This window comes from Puntigrus tetrazona, chromosome 6 (genome assembly GCF_018831695.1).
Source record: "Puntigrus tetrazona isolate hp1 chromosome 6, ASM1883169v1, whole genome shotgun sequence".
Classification (NCBI taxonomy): domain Eukaryota; kingdom Metazoa; phylum Chordata; class Actinopteri; order Cypriniformes; family Cyprinidae; genus Puntigrus; species Puntigrus tetrazona.
Genome location: NC_056704.1, coordinates 24,227,136 through 24,254,582, shown reverse-complemented (window position 1 = coordinate 24,254,582; position 27,447 = coordinate 24,227,136). Strand labels below are relative to the sequence as shown.

Here is a 27,447-nt window from a genome sequence, read left to right as displayed (position 1 = left end):
TCTTATATTCCCGAGGCTGCATTTATTTAAAAAACTAATATTATAACCATTTATACTGTTTTCTATTTTAATGCAATGTAAACTGTAATTCATTCCTGTGATGTGAAGCAGATTTTTCTAAAGATCCATCGCTCCAGTCTTCAGTGCTTTGGAAATCATTGAAATATGCTGATTTGCTGCTCAAGAAAAAACAGTTCCGCTGTTTTTAAGAGTTATATTTATATAAGTATAATATATTCATACATTAACATTTTATAATACTTCTATAAATGTAAATAGCCCACTGGCCAGGGAAATAATTTGCAGAAATGTGCACTGCAGAGTCATTGTGCTATAATTTTTTGCATTAGATGACAAACATTTGAAAAAAGGCCATATTAACATAAGTTTCAAAACCATAAGTAGCGCAGAACTAAGAATTCCAACAGGCAACATTAAACAATGGGGAAAGGGTCTATACACAATGCACCGTTGTGCAAGGCCTATTCAATAAAAAGAAAACACTTTCTTACAATTTCACATGTTCATTAATTAGCAGTTGATTCTGCAGTGAGTAACTGAGCACAACATCACATCATGCTGTTGTTCTTGCAAGTGTCAATCACCTCACGGCTCTCTCATAGACTCCAACAGGAAACACGTTTTTACAGTCAATTAAGACCCCTTTACTCTCCCATCCCAAGCAGACCACCATGAAGCGTTGAACGCCGCAGAGTCTGTATCGAAGAAATGCCCAAAACAGAATGATCTACTGTGTGATATTTACTCCATGACTTCAAGTTTGATCGATAAATGCGTTTTCTGTTGCACTTGTCATCTGTACAGACAATAACAGCGAAACATTTTTACTGTAAGCCACAGATGAAAGAATGATGCAATAAATGACATATATTGTCTGAAACGCTCTGCTTTCTGCAACCAGGTTTCACCTGTCTACATGTCTCTATATATTCAAATTAAACCTATGAAAAAAACATGAGTATTAACAAGTAGGCCAAGCAGCTGGCCAACATATCAGACACACAAATCAACTGGCCAATGTCACTCCAATTATGCGCATTTTCCTGTTTTCGGGGAGGATTTTTTGGAGCAAAATTAATTCAGTTGCATCATAAGGATGGGGTATGCAGCGCCTTCTAAACTAAATAGAGCACATCAGACTTTTAAAAACAAACGCCCCATTTTTACTTGATTTACTTGAGATATATTTACTTAACTAAAAAAATAGAGTAGAGTAGAATAATCAAAACTGTAATTGGATCAAAATAGCTCATAAACTTTGGACAAGAATGCATTTTGGTTTTGGATTTTAGGACAACTTTGATGAAAGGGTTTGATCCACTTCAAACGCTGAATAGACTAGACTAGACTAGACTAGAATAGAATAGAATAGAATAGCACTGCCAATTTATTGTGAAATTCAGTCCATAAGACGAAATTAACTTACAAATCAAACTTGTTACCAGGTATATTAACTAAAAAAACATGAAAATAAACATTTCCGTTATTTAAAAAATCTATAGAAAAAACCCCTAACAAAAATAACTTAAAAACAACAAATTTGATCAAATTTTACAATTAAAGTAAAAAAAAAAAAATCAATTGATTCAAAATAGTAATAAAAATGAACACTATCAGTATAAAATCGTATTATTCATGTTTACAAATTTTATTATAAAGGTAATATTAATATCATAAAGTTACCTAATATTATCTAATGTTATAGTATAGTTGCCTAATATTATCTAACCTTTAAAAGTTACATTTACAATGAATTAACCAATAGCTAATATGACAGACATACTTGCGAGCATTAAACCGGTAACCTTGTTCTCCAGAAACTGCTGCACTGTTATCTGCTTGTGTTTATTAAGCGCTAAGCTTTTAGTAAGTAAACAAATGATTCACGTTAATGGGTTGAGAGCAGCAGAATTGAATCTAAGCGAAAGAGGGGAAGGCATTGCACGAACTCTCAGCCCTGCTTGGGCTGTGTTAATAGGCCTCTTTAAAACACCTGCTGTGAAGGTCTGCAGAGCCAGAATGCTGATCTAGGATCAGGAATCTTTCTCTCTTCACATTAGTCTTAGTCAGCAAGCGGAGAGAAGACGGTGTGCCCCTGGACCAGCGCTGCCTGGTGAACAGGCTCCTTGCATTATTCACAGTACCAGCAGACAGGTTTCGCTGCTCCATTTGCTGCCCTGCTGTCAAGAAGCAGCGAGCATGCAGTCTTACATTATTGACCAATGCAGCTTGCAAAGAGGAAGAGAGCGAAGGGAGGGAGAGAGAGCAGGAGAGAGTCCACAAAAGGGTTAGCAGGATAATCTGAGTTTAAAGAGGCTCTGTTTGCACCATTCTACCATGGGAGAAAACACCACTTGATGAGTAAGCAGAAGGAATAATGGAACGACAAATAAAGCAGAAGAATTACCACGGCCTACACTTTTGCCACCACGCTAAGATTATTCGATTTCTGGCATCAGCAAGTTATTACACACTAACAATTTAAGAAGGAATGGATTTTCTTATTGTGTTTGTCCTGTTTACATTTTTTTGATACCCTAAGCTGGTTTATGGACTCAAACATATTCGACTGACATGGTTTTCTAGAGCAGTACACTCAATCCACCTCGCTCCGCGGCCCACTCTCTGTTCCGGAGAAATCACTAAATAGAGTGCAATCAAAGTGCCCTCGTTTTTAACTAAAAATAAAATCACATTATTTACAGTCATCTATGCAATCCATGACCACTTAAGTCAAAACCAACAGAACTGTTTTGTTTTTTTTAATCTACCGGATGAAAACACCACCATCATAGGCAATACTACTGCAACAGATTTTTACAATTGTAAAACGGCTTTCCTATTTAAATATAATTTAATATGCTACTCAATCAACAATCACCACTGACAATCAATTAATATTATGTCAAAAACTGTTTTTGCTGCTTAAAGTTTTTAATAATTTTGTAAGGTTGAAGCGGCTTTTGCTAGCAAGAACAAATTATCACTATTATGAATTTGGCAATAAAACAATCATGCTACTTGCATGCTAGATTCTGAATATAGCTATTCTATTAAGGCACAGGACGGTATGTTCAGAAGATCCAAAATAAATACATTTGGAATTTAAAAAATATGATCAAGCGCTGCATAAAAGCGATAATTATGATAATGAAAATGCTTAATAATTTTGTAGAAAGTACATTTTAAAATGCATTATTTATAATTAATGAAAATATTATAACAAAAAAAACTGTTCTTTTAAAATATTTCAAAATATTACAGCTTTTACTGCGTCGTGCATCAAGCAACATCAAATAAAGTTTCAACAGGCTTCTTTAATACCAATATTTCTGTTAAATGAAATGACTGCATGAGAACATGCTGAAATCAAATCTAGATGCACGGCCAGGGGGTTGCTATGCAGTTGTTCGAAATGGTCGCCAGGGTGTCGCTTTCAAAAGAACGCGATCCCAAGTCTCTAGATATGGTTCAAATCACTCCTTCATTGTAAGCCTGTGGGAACAATTTTTTGTAATTGTAAGTCTGACCACTTATAATGTTATAGCACACCTCTAACGCGCCACATGAATTGAGGTATCATTCATGTCTGGAGCACAAATGGTGCAGGATGAGATATACTTCATTACTTCACTAGGACTCCTTTTTCTTTCCACTTATTTATTTTTTTTTAAATGAGCAGTAGTAATCGTCGTATGTTTCTTAGCAAGCAGCACTAATTTTCAAAGCCTCGCAGATGACATTAATTTGTACTGAATCGGCGCAACATATTTGCTTGTTTGCAAAATGAGAAATTCCTTTCAAGGGCAGCTAATAAAAACCGCTCCAGCTCTTAGCCTTGTGAGACGCTGCTGACATTAATTAGATATGTAATTGAGTTCTCTGGCATGTTTAGACAAGCTAATTCTCAGAGCAATTTTGAGCCTTTATTCCTTTATTTCAGTTGTTAACGTTCCACAGTCCTGAATTCTTTAAAATCATTACGCAGTTTTTTTTACAGGCCACTCCTGATGCATACAGATCAGCTCCTCGGCCAGACCAGCACACGAATAAAGCCAGATATAAATGCTGAGGAAACTGTACCATATCACAAATACAATCGTTTATCCAAAAAAAGAGAGTATTGAAGGCATTTACTGTACACCCTTAAAAGGAAGCTTCCAAAAGTTTACAGTAATGCCAACTATTTAGTGTTCCTCAAACTTTTCAGTCAACAGAATCTTTTTCAATTATAAAGAAGCTTTTCTACGGTGAAAAGTTTCCATGGATGTTAAAGGCCAATAAACAACCTTTATTATGTGTGCATGCATTTTTTCCAGGGATGAGAGAAAAAGAAAACCTAACTGCATTGTTTCTTCTTTTAAAAGACCTTTTGATTCTGGGTCTGTCTAGTCTTTTGCGCTCGCGTTTTCAAGTTTTCCGCCTCAATTAAAGCGCATAGTACCGAATTAGATTTTTTGCATACAGTTTAATATTTATTTTGCCTATAGCTGTCTTGCTACACATTTACACTCCCCTGCAGCATTACGGAAAAACATTACTGGATATCATCGTAAATGAACGCGTTACATAAAGCTGTGTTTACCAGGGCTCTACTAAATTGGTAGTTGCTTTTATGACACACAAAATGTTTTGCTGCTATCGCCGTGATTCCGAAACGCATTACTAGAGAAATAAACACTCTTTCCATATATTATTCATAATTTAATGAAGACCTTAAGGCTTTATTTTCGGCTGCGAGGAAACCACGAGCTAAATAATGATAAAGTATATGTAGCAGATATGCAAAAATATATGTTTGAACATATATGAACAGCGATAGAAGGACAGCGCAGCCAAAAATGAAATCATTTACTAACCTTTATATTGTTTCAAATCTGTCTGCGTTTCTGTTTAATACATTGAATACAAAATAAGACGAATAGCGGACTAAAAAAAGCACCACGACCTGCGCACAATGTTACAGTATAGCTTTGTGTTGGAAGAGACTGTAATTTAAATAATTTTTCAATAAAACATTTCCCCATCTTATCTCTCGTTTCTGAAAATATGCACATGTAATATGCAAATATTCAAGCTTTCCACGTTGCGATTGCTTATGAAAATTACGAGAACCAATGACACTTGACACATCTTGACCATATTTGAATATGTGCAAATAAGCAGTGCTGAAAATGATCGATAAAAAACGACTTCTATTTTTTTTCCGCTTACACAAAAGCTATTGCATGGGTTGAGAAAACGTGGAATATCACGTATGAGTCATGAGTTAAAATAAGAAATGAAGTCACACAGGTATTGGAACAAGTGAGTAAAACAACGGGTGAGCTATTTTCCCCAAAATGCCACTGTACAAAATGACACTGTAAATAACAATTTATAGATATTTAAAAATAAAAATCATTTACTTGTTTGCAGATAACAACAGAAGTCTTTTTTTTTTTTTTTTAAAGCGTCGCTGTGCAGTTCATTTTTAACAAACTGCACTTTGATGGACTTCAAAATGCTAATGCTCCTTTAACAAATGTATTCCTTTTGAATATCAGAGAACAACTGAGGGAATCCAGGAAAGATTGTGCTGTCGGCAAGCCATCTGCATGAGCCTGTGCTTGCTTATGTGCAAAATGAACAGAGGGAAGAGCTGGGAGGAGAACAGCATTCTCATCGCTTGTGAATAGATGCTCTTGACATTGCATTAAACAGACATAATTGCCAGTTAACCCCTTGCAGGTAGCCTGGGGCAGGGCACTGCCTCCACGATTGCACTTCCAAAGAGCGCAGAGTTCAGGGGCGTAGCCCAGGGGCCACCCAGGTGAGGGCCAAACGTCTATTTATTTCAGTTTAGGCATTTTTTCCCCTCATTATTTTTCCACTTGTCAGTCTCCTTTTATTATTCAACTCAAATATATATCATGTGAAAAAAAACTGTTCTAGATTCAAGCTGAAGAATTTGTTCACCATAAAATGAAAGTCCTCTCATCATTAACTCGCCCTCATGTCATCTCAAATCCATTTGAGGGTGAGAATATCCACCCACAAGATTTAAATTGGTGATTTAAGTCAGTATTCTTTTTGTCTTGAACAGTATAATTCAACTAAGGAATGATTTATACCACTTGCATATCGCATTTTCGTACAAAAACAATTACAGGTGCTTTTACACAAGCAGAAACTCCATAGACTTGCCCATAGACCTTCATTGTTACACTTCCGTAAAAATATTATGCTAATGGAAACACTGTTTCTAACCATTTCAGAACATCACGTCTCTTAAATTTCCATTGCAAGCGCATTTAACAAACTAAAGGACAAAATGATCTGTGGTAATGCTACTGATAGAACTTATTTTGAACCCAGAGCATTCTTTTAAACCTAATATAGAACAATTATTAATATGTGTATGCAAAACACTTATTTGCATAATTGTCTCTACATAAATTATCTCTTCAAGGCAATATTGCGCCTGGAATCCTTTCAGCACTCCAGATGCAAAAATGGGGCAGTAGATCATGCCAAAAACAGAGAGAGACACAGATTTAAATATCAAAAATTGTCCCTGTTTATTTGCTCCACATGAATACCTGAACGACTCACCAGTATCTCAAAGAATAATCGTATTCTTTCATTATTTCACAACCGTTTAATTTGATAATTATCCATTATAGTCCACGCTCTCTGACCACCAGTCATGATCCAAATGATAAAAACAACTCCAACCTACATTTTCCCCTCATTAAATTTTCTTTGTCACTTAGAAACGTGTCGCACGATGGGACTGAAACGGGTTGCGAACGCGTTTCACATTGACTTTAAAAAGTCACAGTGACCGGGACAATCTGAAAGAGAGCGAGTACCGCTGACCTCTGAATGTTAAAATATAGTCCACTTAATCTGGGTCGAGGTGGTAATAGTATGTCACGCATTTGTGTCTACCGCAGCCACAATTAATGAGATGAGCTGGTCAAATATATCCCACGCTCTATTAGCTCGACTACAAGGCCCCGTCAACAGAGTCTCATTACTGCACTAAACACAAGTGCCAGCGGCAGACTGAAGAACGCTAAGAAAGTAGAAACCATTTGCGCCCAATTCTATAATTCTGGGGAACGAGCGGAGCCTAGACGTTAAGCGCTTGCTAATATGTAGTGCCTATTTGGGTCGCTGTCCGTGGTCCTGAAACATGTTCATCACGTCCTCCGTTACTTTCCTCTTCCCTCCAAGGCAGCTTTGACATCATTTTCAATATCACACAGACTTTAACATCGTGGCATTGAAATTTGGCCTGTGCACAGACAGCCCTTAGGAGTTTTCTAATATGTCAGGACACTGAGGTTCAAGCCTTAGATGTCTTGCATTGCCCTTAAATGCGAGTTAAACGGGTAACGCGTCTTCAAATGCCTTGTATTGTGAGCGGATTTAGTAAGAAAGTAGCATATGGCCTGGATGCAAGCACGCAAACAAAGATATAAATGCTTAATCCATGCGGCGGTAACAAACCTCATTACTTGAGGGGGCGCTGAAGGTACCTTTAAGTGCCAGTAAAGTATTAGTTCAACCTCAAATTAAATCTGGCATTATTTACCTCCTCTACAGTCATTCCTAACTTGTTTGATTTTATTTCTTCTGTGGAACACAAAAAGAGATGTTGTGAAGAATGTTTACGCTGCTCTGAAAGTGGATGGAAAGGCCGAAGGTGTGACATAAAAGCTAAGTAAACACTTTGACTTACTTGAGTAAATGAGTAAATATCAGGCCTAAAGAAATGCAAATGGAAAGCCATTTTGTTTCCATCAGATCTCTTGTGATGAGACACTACAGCCAAATATTTACTACAATAAATACTGAAGTAAATTCCTCTCTGCTGGCAGGAGCTCTAAAATTGTATTTTGAAAATCCATAAATATAATGTGCTCTCTACAGATTTATTTCCAGAGGGCTTATCTGATTTTACATTTAATGTGAAGACGATAAGCCCTTCCATCCAAAAGATAAAGTAAATGAATTTCATTGAATGCCCGAATCATTTGTCAAGCAAACGCTCAAAATAGCACAAGATCATTCTTATTGACAAAGTAAAAACCTAGTTAAGATCCATAATCCCTGATAGGCTGTGCCTGAAAACAAAACAAAACAATACTGATGAGTAAAACCCCCAAACCCTCCTTTTATTTAACTCTTTTTACTATTATTACAAATGCAAGAATTAGACTAACCCTATAAGCCACTTTACATGAACTCACATTACCTCCTATACTCCCGGCCCTTCCATCCATGAGTTATTTTGTGTGCAAGGACACAGCTGTGCATATAATTCAATAACAGCAGGCAAATATTCTTTAGATAAAGGTCTATTTTCATGTACCAATTTATTTGTGGTTTTTACTTATATAATTATTAAAATAAATACAACATTTAATTTAATTTAATTTAATTTAATTTAATTTAATTTAATTTAATTTAATTTATTTTATTTTATTTTATTTTATTTTATTTTATTTTATCAAAGTTCACCAAAAAAATATTATGTTGCATAAATAAGTTTTTTATTCACGTGACTGTATAGGATTTAAAATTGAAAATCCATAAAAAACCGTGAGAAAACCCAGTCTGATCACTTCAAGTGCATTACAAGCATACCTCTTTTTACAATAATAAAAAACAAATTATGGTATCATTCATGTCTGTAGCAAAAAGCAGTGCATTACAGGTTTGGCTACTATGACAATAAAATAATAGCGAGGGTTATCTTAGCGAGATTCGCTAAAAAATAATACAATTTTTAGGAGCATCTTGCGCTTTTTCATCAAGAAGATGATTCATCAGGGTGATGATTACAGAGAAGACATAATACACAAAAAGCCTGCATGGAGTTCTGTTGTGCGTGACAGAGCAATGACAAAGACTTATAGTTTTATAGCGACGTTCCTTGATTTATGGTGGCATTATTTAATTCAGCCGCATGACAGCGTGAACCTGTTGGACATCTTCATCCATTAGCCTTTCACATTGTATTCACATCTACCTTATCATCGTAAGAAAGCCGAGCTCTGAAAGGAACAGCCTGCGGTTTTCATTACTGTATTGTGGCCGGGCTCAGAGATAAGGTGAGGGAAACAGTTCAATGTGTGACCAACCGTTTTTCATTTCCTGACAGCAACAAACCCCAAGCATATTAGCATACTAGCATTAGAATGTATCAGGTGTTACATCTAACTCTTTGGAATTGGAGGCAGAACATTATGTTGCTTTGCACAGCAGCGAAATTCCCAACCTATTTTGGAGGGTTTTTTTCTTCCAGAACTGCATCTGCAAACAACAGGGGAAACTGACGGATCAAATAAACAAAAGACTGCAGCAAATTTAGCATTCTCCCGCCGTGAACAGTTTGTGTGCCATGGGTTCATTTTTAGCATAATTAGTATCTCTCTTGCATTTCGCAGCACTGTTGTTCAGAGAAAAATCTGCACATTTGTCATTTTGATCAACTAATTCAACAGCAATTATCGCGTTTAGAAAACGAAGCTTGATTTGAACTTACAGGACATTATATAAAGACGCGCATCTATTCTTGGTTTATTCATCAAAAATGCACAGTGTCTGCTGATATGCCTAAAATGAGTGCAATTTGAGAACAAATAAGATGATTGTGTACTTACCCAAACCTGTATTACTCTCATAGAATTGCCCCAAATTTTGTTAATATCATATATAACGATGATAAGTCTTTCCTCAGTAATAACAAAAAAAAATGTGTTTCACAGTTTACATTTTGGTCAAACACTAAACTAAATTAAATTTAAACTAAACTAAATTAAACAATTAAAATAAATAAAAAATATAATATAATAAAATGTAAAATAACTGACAGAAACTAGTTAAATAAAAATACAATTAAAAAAATTAAAAATAAAACAAAATGAAGGATAAAGATGGTCAAAACAAAAATAAAAAACAGCATAAAAGAAAATATATAAAATACAGTATATAGACTGGTGGGAAAAAAAATATATAATATAAAGGATAACGGGGATAAAACAAAAAAAAATCAAATAAGATTTTAAAAATTTGCTAAACAATAAATTCAATTCAATTCAATTCAAAATTCAAAATGACAAAATAAAAGCATGAAAATAGCATAAGAAAAGACGTAAGAAAAAAGAAAAGAAAAGTAAAGCTATGATTCTTCATCCACCGTAGAAAAAAGGCCCCTCTTAAGGCTAGCTTATGACAGCCTTGAAGTTGAGGTGGTACCACGAGGGGTTCATGGAGACTTGCACCGCAGGCGCTGCTGGTCCTCTGGATGAGTATGCTGAAGATGTTTCTACAGGACAGGGATGCCCTGAGCCCCTCTCATTAGCTTGAAAGCAGATACTCCATCCTTGCAGGGAAACAAATCTTTAATTCTCCGTTAGGCTGTGACCCGTCAGGCTGGAAGTGACGGTGAGCTGAATGTTAACCAGCGATGTGGTGAAGAAGAGCTAGTCCAGATGATGCCGGAGGTTTGAAGAGGTTTGGAGGTGAGCTCCAAGCTCACCTCTTGTCTTTCTCGAGTTGGAAAAGGATCAATGACCTTTAATGATCAGATTCTTCTTTCAAGACGCTGCGCTGCTGTACTCAGATATGAGATCAATGAACTTTGACATTCTTCTCAAAAGTTTGGGCGAAGATTAGACGGAGAGGGCAACTCACGAATAAAGCCTTCAGCCACGGTTTCTGCATGTTCCTGTCAAGCTTTCTGTGATGTCATACTTCCTTTTTGTTTCGCATCAGAGGGTGCGAAAACAACGAATCTGCCAAACGAAGCTGTTAATCGGTTGGCAAGGTTCCTCGAGGGCTTCCGCCAAGAGCGGGAAAAATACAGCACGACGCAAGCAGCCCTAGCATCTGTTCGCTAATCCAGAAGACCCTGTGCTTTTTTTTTTCTCTTTCTCCGGCTTTTATTTATTAGCTGTCATTTTGTCTTATCTGTCTGCGAGAAGAACGTGGCATTTCTAATTATGAAAAGGCATTTCATTAGCACCGAAACGCGGCAGATGCCTGGGCAGCGGGTCAGAGAACCACCACAATCTGCAGTCAGACGCCACAAAAGACAGAGCTTTTATCTCTTGACACGACAGGTAGGAGAACATCGTGGCGCTATTGTGGAGCTGTGAAAGAGCCCAGGCCCGGCAGACGAGATGGCTTGATCTGCCGATGTCTCAGCTTTGGGGGAAACGAAGCCGTTTCAATTCAGCGGCGGAGAACACGAGCGAGACAGGCTCTCAAATGGATCAAACCTACAGGGAGGTGAGCGTCATCTCAACAAAAGCAAACTCTGTCATCCTACAGCTCCATTTTTACATCACAGGAAATGCTTTAGCCAGTCTACCGTGAGATTTCTGGGAAGTCTTCAAACTTGAAAGGCCCTTAAAAGCTCGAGTCAAAAGCTACAGTTATCAAAGTAAAGCCACACACTTGTGTGTAGTACTCACTTATGAATTATAATTCTAAATGTCACTACCAAGGGTGTCCCTGTAATAGAGGCCGTCTGGAGTTTGCAAACGTAGACATTGCTGCCGTTTTATAGTACCAGAGTTTACCTTGTTATGATCGTTAATTTGTGAGCACATTTACTCCCCTTCACGTCACTCCAAAACCATTTGCGTTTTTCCTACAAAGATATTTCGAAGAATGTTGGTAAGGTTAACCAAACAACATCTGACTTTGTTTCAAATATCTTATAATTTTTTTTTTTTTTTACTTGACAGAGGAACTGAGTACCAGAGGACAAAAATTGAGTACCAGAGCACTAAAATAAATCCCAGGTTAAATATTTTATATATCTTCTACTACAAGTGGTGACTAAATACATTTTTTAAATACAGAGATAATATGTTAAAAGTGCATTTTAGTTCATATTCATGGTGTCCCTATAGAACACAGTTGATCTTAAGTCAAGTCAAGTCAACTTTATTGTCAAATATGCTCTATGTACAACATACAGCACAGATGAAATTCCTTCCCTTCTGACCTTGCAATCATGCAGAATAAAAGAATAAAGATAAAAGAATAAAAAAACTAAAGTATAATAAAATAATGGTAAAATATCTAAAATATCTAAAATATAAATAGTGCAACATTAAACATACAGACATTAAACATACAGACAAGGCACTTGTTGGAAAATTAAAGTTAATCTTAAGTACTAAAGAATCATTTTTACAAAATTAGTGTCTGAAAATAGAGCTCTTTTTTTAGCCTGGGGTACAACAAATCAAATACTAGAAAGTTTAGGATCACTATAAAAAAATAAAGTAAAGCAAAGTAAAGTAAAATATAAAGTTTTTTCTAAAAACCTATCTTCTCTCAGTAAGAATATTTTACAGTATATCTTGACAGTAAAGAAATGTGCGCTGTTAAAAATTGTTTAAATTTTGATTTAAAAAGTTCTAAATATCCAAAAAATCATTTAAACGGAACAATTGTGTGACGTCTTTGGACTCTGTGTTATTGTTTTTGTCTTGTGTCATGTGCTCTGCGTGCCCTACCTTCCGCTCCTATTAATTGTGTCATCGTCTTCAGCTGTGTCTTGTTAATTTAGTCAAATTACTTTGTGTATTTAAGTCCTGTGTGTTTGTATTCAGTTTGCCCGATTGTCGAGGTCCATATGTGTGGTTTATGTTCTGCCCGCCTGTTTTTATATTAATATTTTGTCCGTTTAAGAGGATTAAATCTGTTTAAGTTTATTTTACTTGTCGAGCGCTCCTTTACTCTAAACCACACCCGTGACAAATTGTTTTTAACATTCACGATAAATGTTTAATAATTGTTTCTTGGTCATTAAATCTGCATATTAGAATGATTTCAGAACCATTATGTAACACAAATTTAGCTTTACGGGAATAAATTTTTATATATATATATATATATATATATATATATATATATATATATATATATATATATATATATATTTTTTTTTTTTTTTTTTTTTTTACTATATTTGATAAAGTATATCCAGCCTTGATGAGCATAAAAAAAATCTTACAAACCCCAAACTAAGTGGTATGAACACTGCAATATAAATAGCAGTGTTAAATCTACTATTTGAACCACCATAACAGATCCTTACTATATTGCATCTTCATCTCTATAAGGCCTTTGCTTTGCTACTAAATTGCAAAAAAAAACAGGGTCTGAGCAACAAAATTGTATAAAACATTTGGAAACCTTTATATACTCACATATATGTGCACACACAGGCATAGGAACCCTATAGCCTAGTGCAGGTGGACTTTCACGCCAGTGCTTAGCTCAGTAAACAAAAGCCGTTGAATGGGCATTTGTATGTTTCCAAGGAATAGAAAAGGAAAAATGCAAGAAAAAACTGGTGCTGTCCGCATTCAGAGAGAAATTCCTGTGGGAAAAGAAGACAGAGCCGGCCGAATCAAACCTTGCTTAGGAGTCATTATTTTTAGCCTTGTTTAGCGGGTGGCCTCTCCAGTGCTTTTCTCCTGCAGTACAGGAAGAAAAACAAGAAAGTGGCTCGGAGGAATGAACACATCATTATACAATCTGATGCCACATCATTAAGATCAAATCCAGTCCCTAGACAATGCTAAAATTTAAGATAAACAACAGAGGAAAATAATACAAATAAAATATGACTGTGCAAATCCACAATGCGCAAATGACTTCTCGGTAGATTACTGTATTTTTAGACGAGGTGATCAACGGTACATGATGCAGAATCTTCTCTGTTCTGAGCGCGCTTTATATGGATCCTGGCAATGCCTGCTAAAAATGTCCCAAAATACCAGAATTCACAGGATAATCGCTAGTGCTAATGAAACAGAAGTTAAATTAAGGTTCTGCACTGTTAAATGTAATTTTGATGTTTTTGTACACTTATACACCAGATTTGAACAGCTAAAGTATGTCTAATAGGCCTACTCGTCCTATTAAAAAAAATAAAAATTAAATGTTAAATATAAACAAGTCTAAAATGTGAAGTTGACGGTCATAGCATACTTTCCACTTTGTAATAAAAAAAATTTATCATCGTTATATAAAACAAAAATCCCTGATATTGGCATAGTAAAATATTATAGTATGTATGAATGTATTTATGACCTAGCCCTGCAAACCAAACTAGAGTGTGGGAGTATTATTATTTTATTGGCGGTATAGGTAAGCTGATTCAGTATTTGTTGTGGTACGCGAATCAAATGCAGCTCACTACTAAGTGCTGAGAATAGTTGTTTATTTAGTGAACACTTCTCTATTACATATTCCCTAAATAATTCATACGACAGTATTACGGTTTAAATGGACATAATATATTTATCATGACACGTTGCTGATTGCAGTTTCAAGTGCGTCAGCCAAGAACATGTTCCCGTCTACGAATCGAGAGTCTGCAAAGATGAGTGGAAGAAAGAAGGGAGCATTTGTTCATTACATCGTGCTTTCACACATCTCTCTCCTCACAGCCATTCATTCAACAAGCTATAGACCTTAGATACAAAAGATACCAGGTTAAAAAAGGCTGTGAGGTATAAATGCACTGTATAGATGAATGTGTTCAAGTAGAACCGCTGAATATGCTTTTTTTCGAGAAGAACTCCTGAAAGAAAACAGAAATGTATGTACGTGTGCATTTCTATCAAATTCAATATTTCATTTACAAGGGCTGAATGACTTTATATAGTGAATATAATTATATTTAATGTAATGATATGAGTGCTGGTAACAATTAATTGTGATTATTCGCTTCCGAAATTAAAGGTTTTGTAAATGTAGTATATGTGTGTGTGCGCTGCGTATATTTATTATGTATATATTATGAAACACACATACAGTATGCATTAAAAAATATTTACATGTATAACTTATTTTATACAAATATATAAACATATTGTTCATAAAGATATGCATGTGTGTTTTTATATATACATAGTAAATATACACAGTATACAAATATATGTTTACAAAAACCTTTATTTTAGATGCAACAAAAACATGAGTATTATTAATATTAATAGTGTCTATTGATTTAACCGATTAAGTAATATTGTGTTTAATATTAATATAATATAATATAAGCTTTGTAATTATTTTATTGCATTAATTTGGCTATTAAATTTCCAAAAGACATCTCATTAGATTAGCTTCTTGATTCTTAACAGTGCTAGAGTTGAACAACGAATCAATTCAATTCTGAAAACCTTATTCATAACTAAACGATAGGGACAGTCTATGAAAGTAAATTAATAAAAATAAAAATAAAAATAAATACAGAAATTCTACCTCTTCAGCACTACAGATAAAAAAACAAATAATGATTTGAAATATTGAATAAAATATTTAAATATCAAAATAAGCATCCTGAAATATAAATAAACCAACTATATACGGGAAATACTGAGATCTGTTTAACTTTACTGACCAGCTCTAATATCTTTTGTCAGTGTTACTGTAACTCACTTATCAAATTGTTTTCTACAGCGGCTACATTCAAAAATAGCAGTAAGTCAATAAAAGAGTCGCTCAATGGCACAAAAATGACCGACTTAGTCTCTATTTCTGTCACCTTTATCATTATCTCTGCGTCAGCTGTCATGAACGCACGCATACCCATATTCCAGCCCTCAGAGCTGCCATAACCAAAATTATGAATATTTCAAAGCTCACTGACACACTGGCTATTAAATCAAATAACAACCCTCACAAACACAAGCACACCGTATGATTTGAGTTTAAAGAGACCTCACTCAAAATTCACCCCTGAATCACTCAAAATAGATGTGGGAGGACGAAATGTCGACTTCTGTATAAAATTAACCATGAATAAATAAAATCACTATTCTGTTTGCACACACTACAGATTTATTCTCTTATTGACGAGAATTGTCACGGTTTAAGAAGAACTGTGGATGGTTACCTCTGTTTTATAAGTCACCACTGTCACTTTAGTCAGTCCGCCTCACTGTCTTTGACTGCATGAACGGTTCGCCAGTCATGTATAACCACTAAGGTCAAATTGAAATGTAGACAAAAATAATCAGCCCCCTGAGAACAGTCAAGCCCTTGAGAACTAGCCGTGCTTTCCTGGTCTAATCAGATCACCTGATCATCCCACTTGGTGTCTTTCTGTCCTCACGAACTCCCACTCGTTCTTTGACAAATTCATCCCTCCATCCTCTTCTTTCTTTCCTCTATTTGCACGATTCTGTCACACGGTTACATCAGCCAACCCAAAGGGCCAGAAACTGAGGCAGAAAGGGAAAAAAGAGAGCGAGGGAGAATCAGACAGACAGCTAGACAGAGCTTGTGAAAATGGGAGGAGCCTGTCATGTAGACACGCCTCCGAAATCATACATTCCGTCCACTCATCAGCTCTCAGTAGAGCACAAGTTAATGAGTTCATCTTGATGGATCCCGAGCCTTCATCTGGCTCATTCTCCGTCCAACACGACAGCACAAACTAATTTCCATCGGCTCTACCAAAAAGTGCACCCAACAAAATGCTTTTAAGCTCTCTGATAATTGCCAGTGCCGTCAAAATGGAATTCTACAGAAACAGCATAATTCATTCCAAGGACGTAGTTTCTGTTTTAAGATCGGCATAGGGACATATTAACATCCACTAAACCAATGCAAAACTGCTTTCACTTACACAGTGAAATTGCCTGTTAAAGCAGATCAGTTCCGCTTGTTTAGAGTATGCTGTCCGCTGCCTTTTATACACTCAATAAAATCAAACAAACACCAACCAAAAACACTGTTTACTGTATTTCCTCTGAACTGGACTATTTTCAGATCATGACCTGAGCTATTATATATATATATATATATATATATATATATATATATATATATATATATATATATATATATATATATAATAGCTTAATAATAATAAGAACGTTTTCATTACAACTTAGCAAACGATCAATTTCGCTTGAACTCTATTTCCTTGTTCTTCCAAGCAAAAAAAAAAAAAAACTAAAAACTTGGGACTGCTGAGCTTCTAGGTATACAGTAGATCAAAAGGTTTATGCGCACTATAAAATAAATACTGAAGTCCTCTGAGGACATTTTTACTACAGTAGATAACTGCTGCAAAAAAAAGGCCATGCAGTGATATATGAATGCAATTTTGGTTTACTGAAAAATTGTAATATTAGGTATAAATAACAAGCCTAAAATTTCCTGACCTCAAAGCAGTTGCCAAAACTGAAAATGAGATAATCTACTCTATCAGTGCTTTAATCATCACTGTACATAATATAAGCAAAATTGATAAAGTAAGCCATTTCATAACGGTCCAAACTGTATGTCTGTAAAATATCCACCACAAAAACATGATAATGCACTCTCAATCAATGTTTCTCAACCTTGGTCTTGGGCTCCTCCCAAACATTGCACAATTTGTATGTACTATACTGTTATCATTGACTAAAAACATTTCAGTTGACCACTATCATTTCACAATGCTGTAAAGATGTGCAAGAGTGTGCTTTTCATTAGCAAAAGATCGACATTTAACTTGGTCTTTTTATAACCACTGCAACAAAAAAAGTCACCTAATTATTAAATAATTCATAACGGACATCATGCATAAAAAACACTCCAAACATTAGTATTCATGAGAACATAACACGTAAAACAGCTCTAAAAATGACAAGAGCAACTTTACAGCTTAAAGTACTTTAGTAGCTTAAAATATAGAAACCCTTCCAGTGATTGGTCGATTTCATTTTAACTCTCCAAAAGCGGAATCTAGTGGTAAAGAATGAATTTGCATTTTTTTATTCAGACCAATGTGAAAAGACGAACAAGTGAAAAATTTCCCCATTTGACTTCCATGGTAAGCAGCTCCCAACTCAAGGTTTGCTCTTTTTTTTTTTAATATTCTTTATAAAAACATCATGAATTATATTATAATTGTTTGTTATACATCTATTTAAATATCATTTTTTTATATTTTATAATTTTATACTTTTTTTTTTATTTACAATGTACAGTGTCTATAAGTTTATTTACTGACATAAAATACATAGTTCCCATCAGAAACTGACTGAATCATGATGGCTTCTATAACATATTTTAAAAATATATCTCAATTTATATTATTACAAAAGCAAACGTCATCTTTGAAATAATATGACAAACACAACATAAGACAAAAAAGACACTAAATAGGATCAAGTTTGATTTTGTATTGACAGGTATACATTTTTTCCCTAAAATTTAGTAAAATATCACTTTAAATATATTTTTTAATTCACTTAAATTATTATTTAACCCTCAGCCAAAGGTAAGCAATGTCAAATTAACATCGCTTTCCATAAGTGATCGTACAACATAATACGTTTTATTTATCAGGACAAACAATAATGCAGTACATAACTTTTTAAAGGTAATTTCCACTCTGCCATTCACATACGTCTATAGATGTGTTCCAGCATCTGTTTGGGTTTGTGCGGCTGCGGGTGGCTGTGAGAGTCTTAATGTGTCTCGTGTAGTCGCGTCTCCCCACTGCTTGCTCTCATTCTCTCTCTTTCATTATTTATTTCTCCTCCCAGCTTCACTTGGCAGTTATTTTGTCAGGCTGTGTGGGAGACAAAATAATTGCCTCTATATTTTCCGAATTGATTTTCCCGTGCAAGTTTAATACAGTTCTCACTGCAGAGTCTGCTGACAGCCATTGTGCACCAGCCCTCATTTTATGCCATTTACATACATGCAGGTATTTACCGAGGCTTAAGCAAGTCTAACTCTCATTACAGTGGCCTGATTGGAACAGAACCAGACGGCGAGAGAGATCGTTTTTATGTTATGTTTATTTATTTTCGTGTAGCGAATAATTGCGGCTAAGAGAACAGCCGCGTTGTGAATGAACAATGGCAGTGTACGTTATAATTGTTTACAGATACAGATGTTATAATGCACCTCTTAATACAAAACCTTAGATGAAACATCATAAACAAAGCGTGGCAGATGCTGTATGCAACCTACTAGTGTAAACAGTAATCCATATTACGCGCAATTCACATTTATTTTAGCCCATTCCATATGCACGGTGTGAATTATAAGCGACAGTTTTGGAATTGCTGCAGAAGGAAAGGCCATTAGCGAAATGTATATATATATATACAACGGTCACTTCAAGGAAGTAATTGTGCGGTTTATGATCACATGATCCCTGATGGCTTATTCTGAAATGGGAGGTTGTTTATTAACAGTACTCAACCACATTTTTAGTGGTCTTTAAAGTCATCTTGAACAGAGATGCTAATGAAGAACATAAACCAAACGAAACAGCTAAGAGATGAGTCACAATAATTCAACCTCTGATAAACCACTAGAAAAGACAAAGGTGCTAAACCATTTTATGAATTAATTATAACCCCCAAAAACGCAAGGTGAACACACACACACACACACACACACACATATACATATATATATGTGTGTGTGTGTGTGTCTGTGTGAATGAAAACCACTATAAACAACAAAGGTATTAAACTATTTTATGAATTAACTATAATCTCATATATATATATATATATATATATATATATATATATATATATATATATATATATATATATATATATATATAAATAATTTGAATCTGTTTTAGATGTTCATTTTTGAGCAAAAAGTCTAAATGACTGATTCATGATGTTTAATGTAAGAACTAAATGAGAACCGAATCCGAATTTTTAAATGATTCATCAAACAAGTTTGAACTGATTCATTGAAATCAAATTAATGTTTGAGAAAATCAAATAAATATCTCTCTGAAAATGCTGCCACAAGAAGACAACAAAGAAATACTAAATGGCCTATGGACGCACTCTTTAAGAAACTTAACAACCAAATAAAAAGCGCATTAAGATCACTACAGTATTCATGCTGTTGCGTAATTTTACTTTGCCATCAAAATCTCCACGACTACATGATAAATATTTGATACAGGCTCAGCCCAGTTGCAAATGTATTCATATATTAGTATCATATCAGCAAAAGGCCACCATGTGCTCTAGCTGTGCCACTGAAAACCATATCGGCCCAGCAACTAAAGCTGGATCTCCACTTTGAATTTTTCTGTTTTATCAGCCTGCTGAATGTTGATTAAACCAAAGAATCTGAGAGAAACCTCAGCCCCACACCGACGGCGGCCGAATATAGGCCCCGGCCCTGGAGAACCAGAAACCAGGACAGCCGGAGAAAAAGCTGGCTGAGAAAAGAGGGAAAATGAGAGGGGGAAAAAAAAAAGGCACAAATGAAAAAGAACAGCGGCCTTTTTATCCACTCGCCTGCCTACTCTCGTCCCTGCTCTTCCCACTTCATCCCTCCATCTCACAGGGGCGGCTCTCCCTGGGACCCCAGAGAATGAAGGTAGAAAAGGAGGGTGATGAAAAAAAGCCTGGGAAATTGTCTGTCGAACATCACACCTGTGTTGAGAACCGGCTCGGTCCTGTCAGGGGAAGGCAGAGGCCGCTTACGGAGGAGAAAGAACAAGGTAAGAGAATGCATTAGAGAGGACTCGTGCTCTCTCGCTGCCATTAATGAGGGGCCAAAACGACATGTCCATCCACGCGCACTCCTGCCTTCATCCAAACACACACACATCCACTCTTCTATTGTCTGAATCGTAAGCCAGCGATACAAGGCCATGAATAATGGAGATTAGTGCTTTTAAATGAATTCATAGAAGTGGGTGTGGGAGGAGGCATATGCAGGAGCTAGTGCTGGACATTTCAAGATTTCTATATTTTTTTTTAATCTGTTCACCAGAAGAAAATTTTTCATTTAGGGTTAGTCTTATATCGCAAACTATAAGCTCAGCTACATTTAAGATAATTCATAGGGTACTTAAAATACACACATACTCTTTTATATATATATATATATATATATATATATATATATATATATATATATATATATATATATATATATAACCACTGATTGTTAGAAAGCATCTCTAAAAGTAAGCTCCACCAGTAAACCTGTATTGCCAGCTGGTGTGTTAATGAGGAGAGAAAGTGAGGAGTGGTTAACAAACAAGCCAGATGCAAGGTGAGCACACCGTCAAAAACAAATCATCTTATTCACGTGATACTGTTTCTCAAAATATCCTTCAAAACAACAGCGGTATCACTGCCTTAAACGGTAAGAGTAGAATGATCACCATTTATAGGCCTAATGTTCTCTTATATTCAACACGGTACTCGAAAGCACTATAAAGAACATTTAGATATTTCAGTTGTTGAACCTTTTTCATAGTTGGTAAACAATAATACGCATTTGCGGGTTACATTAATTGCAGTTATCTACGTAATCCGGCACCATTTTTTTCTCCATCAGTTTAAAACATAAATCTTGCTTATGTTTTATGGAATGACAAGCTGCCTCGAATGATTTTTGGCATGTCAGAGAGCTAGAATCCAAACTGAATCATGAATCGATTGCCGTTTGGTCGAGTCATTAAAAATGAATTATTGAGTTATGAATTATAAATCTCTCGTTCTGATTAGAAGCAGCTGACACTAAACAGCAAAAACATACAATATCATGGTAATGTAAACTGTGTACTGTTTACGTTTTTCTTAATTCTCTTTTGGGTATCCTATGCTATAAAATGTTATCGTATTATATAAGATAAAGATTATCTACCTTTTTCTTGGCATAAAAATATGCGCGGGCTTTTGCAAATTCTATGCATAGCTTCCGGTCTCAACCGTGTCGCTATTTTTAGCCGAACAAAATAGTTTGTTTTGTTGCTTGATATTGAAAATTGGCGATTCTTACCGTGTTATTTTAATGTTATCTTGATAATGAACACACTGGATTGTAGTGCGAGTTTTACAGTTTACTGCACATTATTATTGCCCTCGTTATTTACCCATAGCGGCTAAAGCCTCACCCACACTTCCAAGTTAAAGAAAATGGTGGATATTCACTTCGCTTGTTTAATCTCTGATGCTTAATCATTCGCCTGTTGTTTTATAGAACGAGAAACTCGGAAAGGATTCACTGTGTGAGTGAACCATCCAAAAGATTCAAATTTAATCAGAAGCGATTCAGAAGAGTGAACCATCTCGAAAGATTTATTCATTCGATTCCACATCGCTGATTCCAATTCTAAACAGCAAAATAACACTGCAGCGGAAAAAAACTGCTTAGAAAAACTTACATAGAAAAGGTTTTTATTATTGAAAAGTTTTTCAAGCAGTTTATTAAAATAATTTCAACTTTTCTCCAGCACCAGAACACTCCCTCAGCCTGGGGGCTTGAGCTTAAGACTGCGCATTAATGGGTTCCTGTCTTTCAATCCATCAGTAAAACTCTATCTATATAGCCTAGGTCTGTCTGTCTTGCAGTCTGTAAGGTCTGTGCAACCTTCAAATGTAAATTTTTGGGAATTTCAGTCAATACTTTGTCATGTCACATTCAGAGTTTTTCTTGACCAACTTTCCATACTAGCTATCCGGTTTATTCAGTCACTGTCAGCAGATTCTCGTTCGGCATACCTCATTTGGTTAGCTGGCTCACAAGCATCATGTCCTAGTTCGTTCGGTGCTGTCTCAAGTCATTGAGCCGCAAAACACCAACTCGTTCAGTGTATATGGCATATCCATTCAGTATGTGCAACCAATGATATGCTCCCTCGCAGACCTTACCATAATGTACTATAGTCAGTCTTTGAAGTGCGAAAAGGCCAAAGCATCCCTGTGCTTCACAAGAGAGACTTCAATGAATGAAACATAATGCATGGAAGTGAGTGAGAAGAGTTTGTTCAAGTGAAAGGATACCAGTGACACAAACAAGTTGGTTTGGAAACTAAGCATCCTTTCGGATTTATTTCAGTGATGCCAGTGGATATGGAGATGTGGGTTGTAGGTCAGAACCCTGTTTAAAAGTTAATTTAGCCCTAGAAAGATTTTTCTCTCTAAAAACCCTCTTAAAAAAGTGCTCATTTATGCAGATCGTACAATTTTACGGCCAGATTTCTGTGAGACACATTCATCACTGTGGTCATTAAAGACAAGATTTTCTCAGTTTTATCTCTGTGTATTTTTAATGTTCCATAAAATCAGATAAAACATTATATGTGAAATAAAAGCCATACGGTTTTTATACGGATTTATAGTTCGTTACAGCCTACTGTTCAAAAGTTTGGATATTAAAAGACATTTAAAATGCTACAAAAGTTTTCTACATCTAATAAACGCTATTCTTTAGAACTTTCTAATCATCAAAGAATCCAGAAAAAAATAGATCAAAGTATCCACAAATATAATAAGCAGCACAACTATTTTCTACATTGATTAAAAATGTGTTTCTTGAGCAAAAAAAAAAAAATTAGAATGATTTCTGATGCTGAAAATTCACATATGTATCACAGGAATAAATGATATTTTAAAAGATATTCAAATAGAAAACAGTTATTGTAAATTGTAATAGTTCACAATAGTGCTGTTTTTTATGTAATAAATATATGCATGCTTAGTGAGCATAAACAACTTCTTTCGAAAACTATAAAAACGTACCAACCCCAAACTTTTGAATGGTAGTGTACAGTTATTTGACATTTAATTGTGGCCCTCTTGGAAAGACATCATCTAGAAAGTTTTGTTTAATGAGTTTTATGTAAGTTCAGGAGAACACGTTCAGTTGAGGACATGAATCAATAGCAACATCTGTCTGTTGTCAAAATTCAGAGTAATTTTGGAAGTGAAGAATTACTTTTACCGCGAGATCTGCATGTGTTCTTTGACGTTTAATTATGTGTATGCCAGTGTTCCCAGCGTATCGCCATTACAAAAGAAATTATGATTTAACCAAGTTGTGAGTTTGCAGTCTGAATTGACTGTGATGGCACAGTAAAAAAAAGACAACACATCTTTCTGTTGCATTTGCTACACTGGCTGCATGCAGCAACAACAAAAAATGCAGCATGGAAGACTCAATGAGATGAGAGCAATCTTATAACGAATCAAACATGAATTCAAAATGCTCTGATGGTAAAAAAAAAAACCCATTTATTTAAGGTTTTTTTTATATTTAATGCAACCAAATTAATGAGTGAAATTAATTGCATGCGGTAAGGGCCGATTTAAAAAGGGGTCGCACCGGTTTCCTACAGAAAACAAATTCTGTAGGAAACACTGGTGTGTGCGCATGCTTCACTTGATTGACAGGTCTTTTCCACTTGGCTGACACGCATTGAGAAAGTGGAAATACCGACAGGGAGAGAGGAAACATCAGGGTTGGCATCTCGAACACACACTTGCACACAGAAAAAAAGATTGAGGGAGAGGAAGAGGGGGCGTTCATGGCCGTCTATGATTTGTCCGTATTTTTTGAGAGGAAGTAAACATGGATCAGGCTGTCAAACAGACAGGAGGCCATAGAGTGGGAAAAGAGAGCATGTCAGGTTCCAGCGATGTGGGCAGCTCTTCCTTCCTGTGAAAAGTAGAGCAGAGCTCAACCAATCTCGGCTTTGCCTCTTTCTCTCACACGTTATCATTTTTTTCCCGCTGAACTCTAAGTGATGGTTCCATAGCTCGGAGAAATTAGTCACTTCCACAGATGCAGAGGCACTGCAGATAAGCCATTGTCTTCTCTCTTCTTACATAATAATTCTTGACACTGTCTCAAAATGTTGCTTCGAAATCCAACCCACTGCAATGGCTTGAATCAAAAGTAAAAACCTGTGGGACTGTTCTTAAGCAAATACGGAGAATGTAACGGCTGAAAAGTTTTTCGCACAGAGGGACTGTGACATAAATATTCAAGATGGCCAACCGTATGTGCCTAATGGGGCTAATTTGTAAAGAGCTGCATTTTTTGGTTTCATGGTGATCTATCATGATCCAAAAATGAAGAATCCAAATATTTTTGTGCATGCAGCAAGAATGTGATTTATAGAGAGTAGAGAGCATGTTAAAAAATAAAAGCATGCGACAGAATTTTTTTTTCATGGTATTGATGTTGCAAAACTCGACTTTATGATGTTAAGATATTGCATGTTGTTGTAATGTGTTATGGGTGTTTTATTGCTATATGGTTGTTCTGGATGGTGGCTATGGGGTTTTTTTACCCGTTTTTCAAACTGAATATGAGTTTGATTGCTTTAAAAGTAATAGGCCTATAATTAGGGCTGCACAACTGATCGAATTTCTAATTACAATTACGGATGCCGCAGTTGCATAATCGTTCAAAGCAGCAATTAATCGTACAAAATCCACTTATGTTATTCTGTGGGCTTAAGATGTGTTCTTTTCTTTCTAGGTGTTATCTTAAGGGGTTTTTGTAATGATTTCAAGTTAGTTTTAGTATCGCATTATAACACTATGCATATTTTCACTTTTTATTGAAAGACAAACCAATATGATGTATAGTTCACATTTTAGCTTAATGCTATAGAAAAGCAATACATTTTTCAGTTGTTTTTAGCTTATTTTCATCCAAAAATATGGCTTCAAGCTATCGTAAAAAACATAATTTAATGTAAATTGTAATGATTGCAATTAGTAATCGCAAATTGCAATTTCAAGGGAATAATCAACAATTATGATTGCAATTGGAGTTTGTTGGACTGGCTGATTCTGTTCTAGAAGCTTTTCGGTTCCACAGAAAATCTAAATCGATGAGATGAATACGTGATTTAACTTTCAGGTTAAAAAAGTGTAAAATTCCTTCAGGCTCATTCCCAGAAAACCTCATTTTAACTCAGACATGTAAATTAGATATGCAAAGGGCACAAAATGTCCTTCCATTGCCTTGCATTCTTGTACTATGATATAAAAGATAATGAGACACTGTCAGAATGTTTTAAAAGTCATAAAAATCATTCTCAAACCACCGTGAATTTGAAGTGCGCAACACATCCAGACTAGCATCTAGCAAGCGTTTTTACATGACTTCACCAGTAGATGGCAACAAGCGAATGTCTTTTTGAGCATTACTATTTTTTCCAATTGTTATTATTTCTTTCTGCTTTTTTTAATCATTGAGGAAAAATAAAATAAGCAGTTACATAACAATATCGCCAACAGTGGGCTCAGGATGGAAATGTCGTGAGCATTTAAAAACATTCTGAATTGTCCCATCCACTTATAAAACATTTGCAAAAAGCATTATAGCATAGTTTTTCCTCCCACCTCATATTATTCCATCACAAACGTTTTGAGAGAGATTGCAAAGTTTCTCAAGGGACAGCCAAAGTCGTGCAAGAGAATGCAACAGTTTTGCCAGCTAACTCGAAGTTCCTCAGGAGAACGCAAAAGTTTTATAAGAGATTGCCAAAGTGATAAGTTTATAAGTGAAGTGACGTGTGGCCAGGCATGGTGACCCATGCTCGGAATTTGTGCTCTGCATTTAACCCATCCAAGTGCACGCACACACACACACCGTGAACACACACCTGGAGCAGTGTGCAACCAATGCCCCGTTTAATTACAACTTAATACAATTTATAAGGTTATGCTTTTTTTGATAACTTTGTAACTACATATCAACTAATTCTCATTAATTTGCGATTTCCTGTCCACTAATTCTCAGAGCAGACTTTAGGATCAGTAGAATAAGTTGACATATACTTCCAAAGTTTCTGATAATCAGTATGTTGTGGGCCCATCCAAATAAAGGAAGATATTAAGCAGACAGTGTACTAATACTCGAATGACTGCTAGCTGATATGTATTTGCAAAGTTACTTACTGTTAGCACAATGTCTGAAGTGGCGTACTGAAGTGTTTTAGCATTTAAATACAACTTTTCCTTCAGTCTAATATTTATTTTTTCTCCATCACCACATCCTTTTAGGAACTCCATAAGAAACTATATTTAAGCATCAAAACACAGATCTCTTTTAAAGCAGATGTTTTAATAATCCTCCATTTTGTTACCATTTAACTTTACTTTCCGGGTTTGACGTTAAGAAAAATACAACAGCAAAAAACCTAGGCCAATGAATTACGAGTTTTAATAACGTCCTGACATGCTGAAACTATATTTACAGATTGCGCACCAAAGCATATTTGTTCCATTTTAGCACCCGAGCAAAAAAAACAAACAACGATGAAATAAATGAAAGACCTGTAAATCTCAGCACAGTGTTAGACTGCCATGATGGTGGTAAGGACTCCGAAAACAAGCTCATATTGTGTTTGACTGCTAAAACTGACAGGCTCGATTAAACCGTGAAGGGTTTAACTTTCCTCCCCCGCAAAAACGTGCCAGTGATATGGAATCTTTTTGTGATCGTTCGTTAGGTTTTCAAACGGCTCGATTTCGGCTGGTGAATTGCTTCGGTCCTCAAATCTAGCGTTATCTCCGCATGTAGCTGTAGCGTATTCGCATATCCATATGAGAGAAAACGACTTGATCAAAAGGCCATGTGCCCAAAGCTGCCCTTGAGCCA

General features: G+C 35.6%; 1 protein-coding gene across 2 annotated transcripts in view; it reads right to left on the bottom strand.

Annotated features, from left to right (window-relative positions):
• Window positions 1–27,447, bottom strand: part of tafa3a (TAFA chemokine like family member 3a) — a 74,973-nt gene that overhangs the window by 35,129 nt on the left and 12,397 nt on the right. The window contains exon 2 of one of the 2 annotated variants that reach the window (XM_043242399.1): window positions 16,129–16,271. The exons of the other annotated variant lie outside the window; for it this stretch is intronic. Within the exon in view, the coding sequence (XP_043098334.1) occupies window positions 16,129–16,136 (8 nt within the window). The 5' untranslated portion in view covers window positions 16,137–16,271. The remainder of the gene's footprint in view (window positions 1–16,128; window positions 16,272–27,447) is intronic. 2 annotated transcript variants of the gene reach the window in all.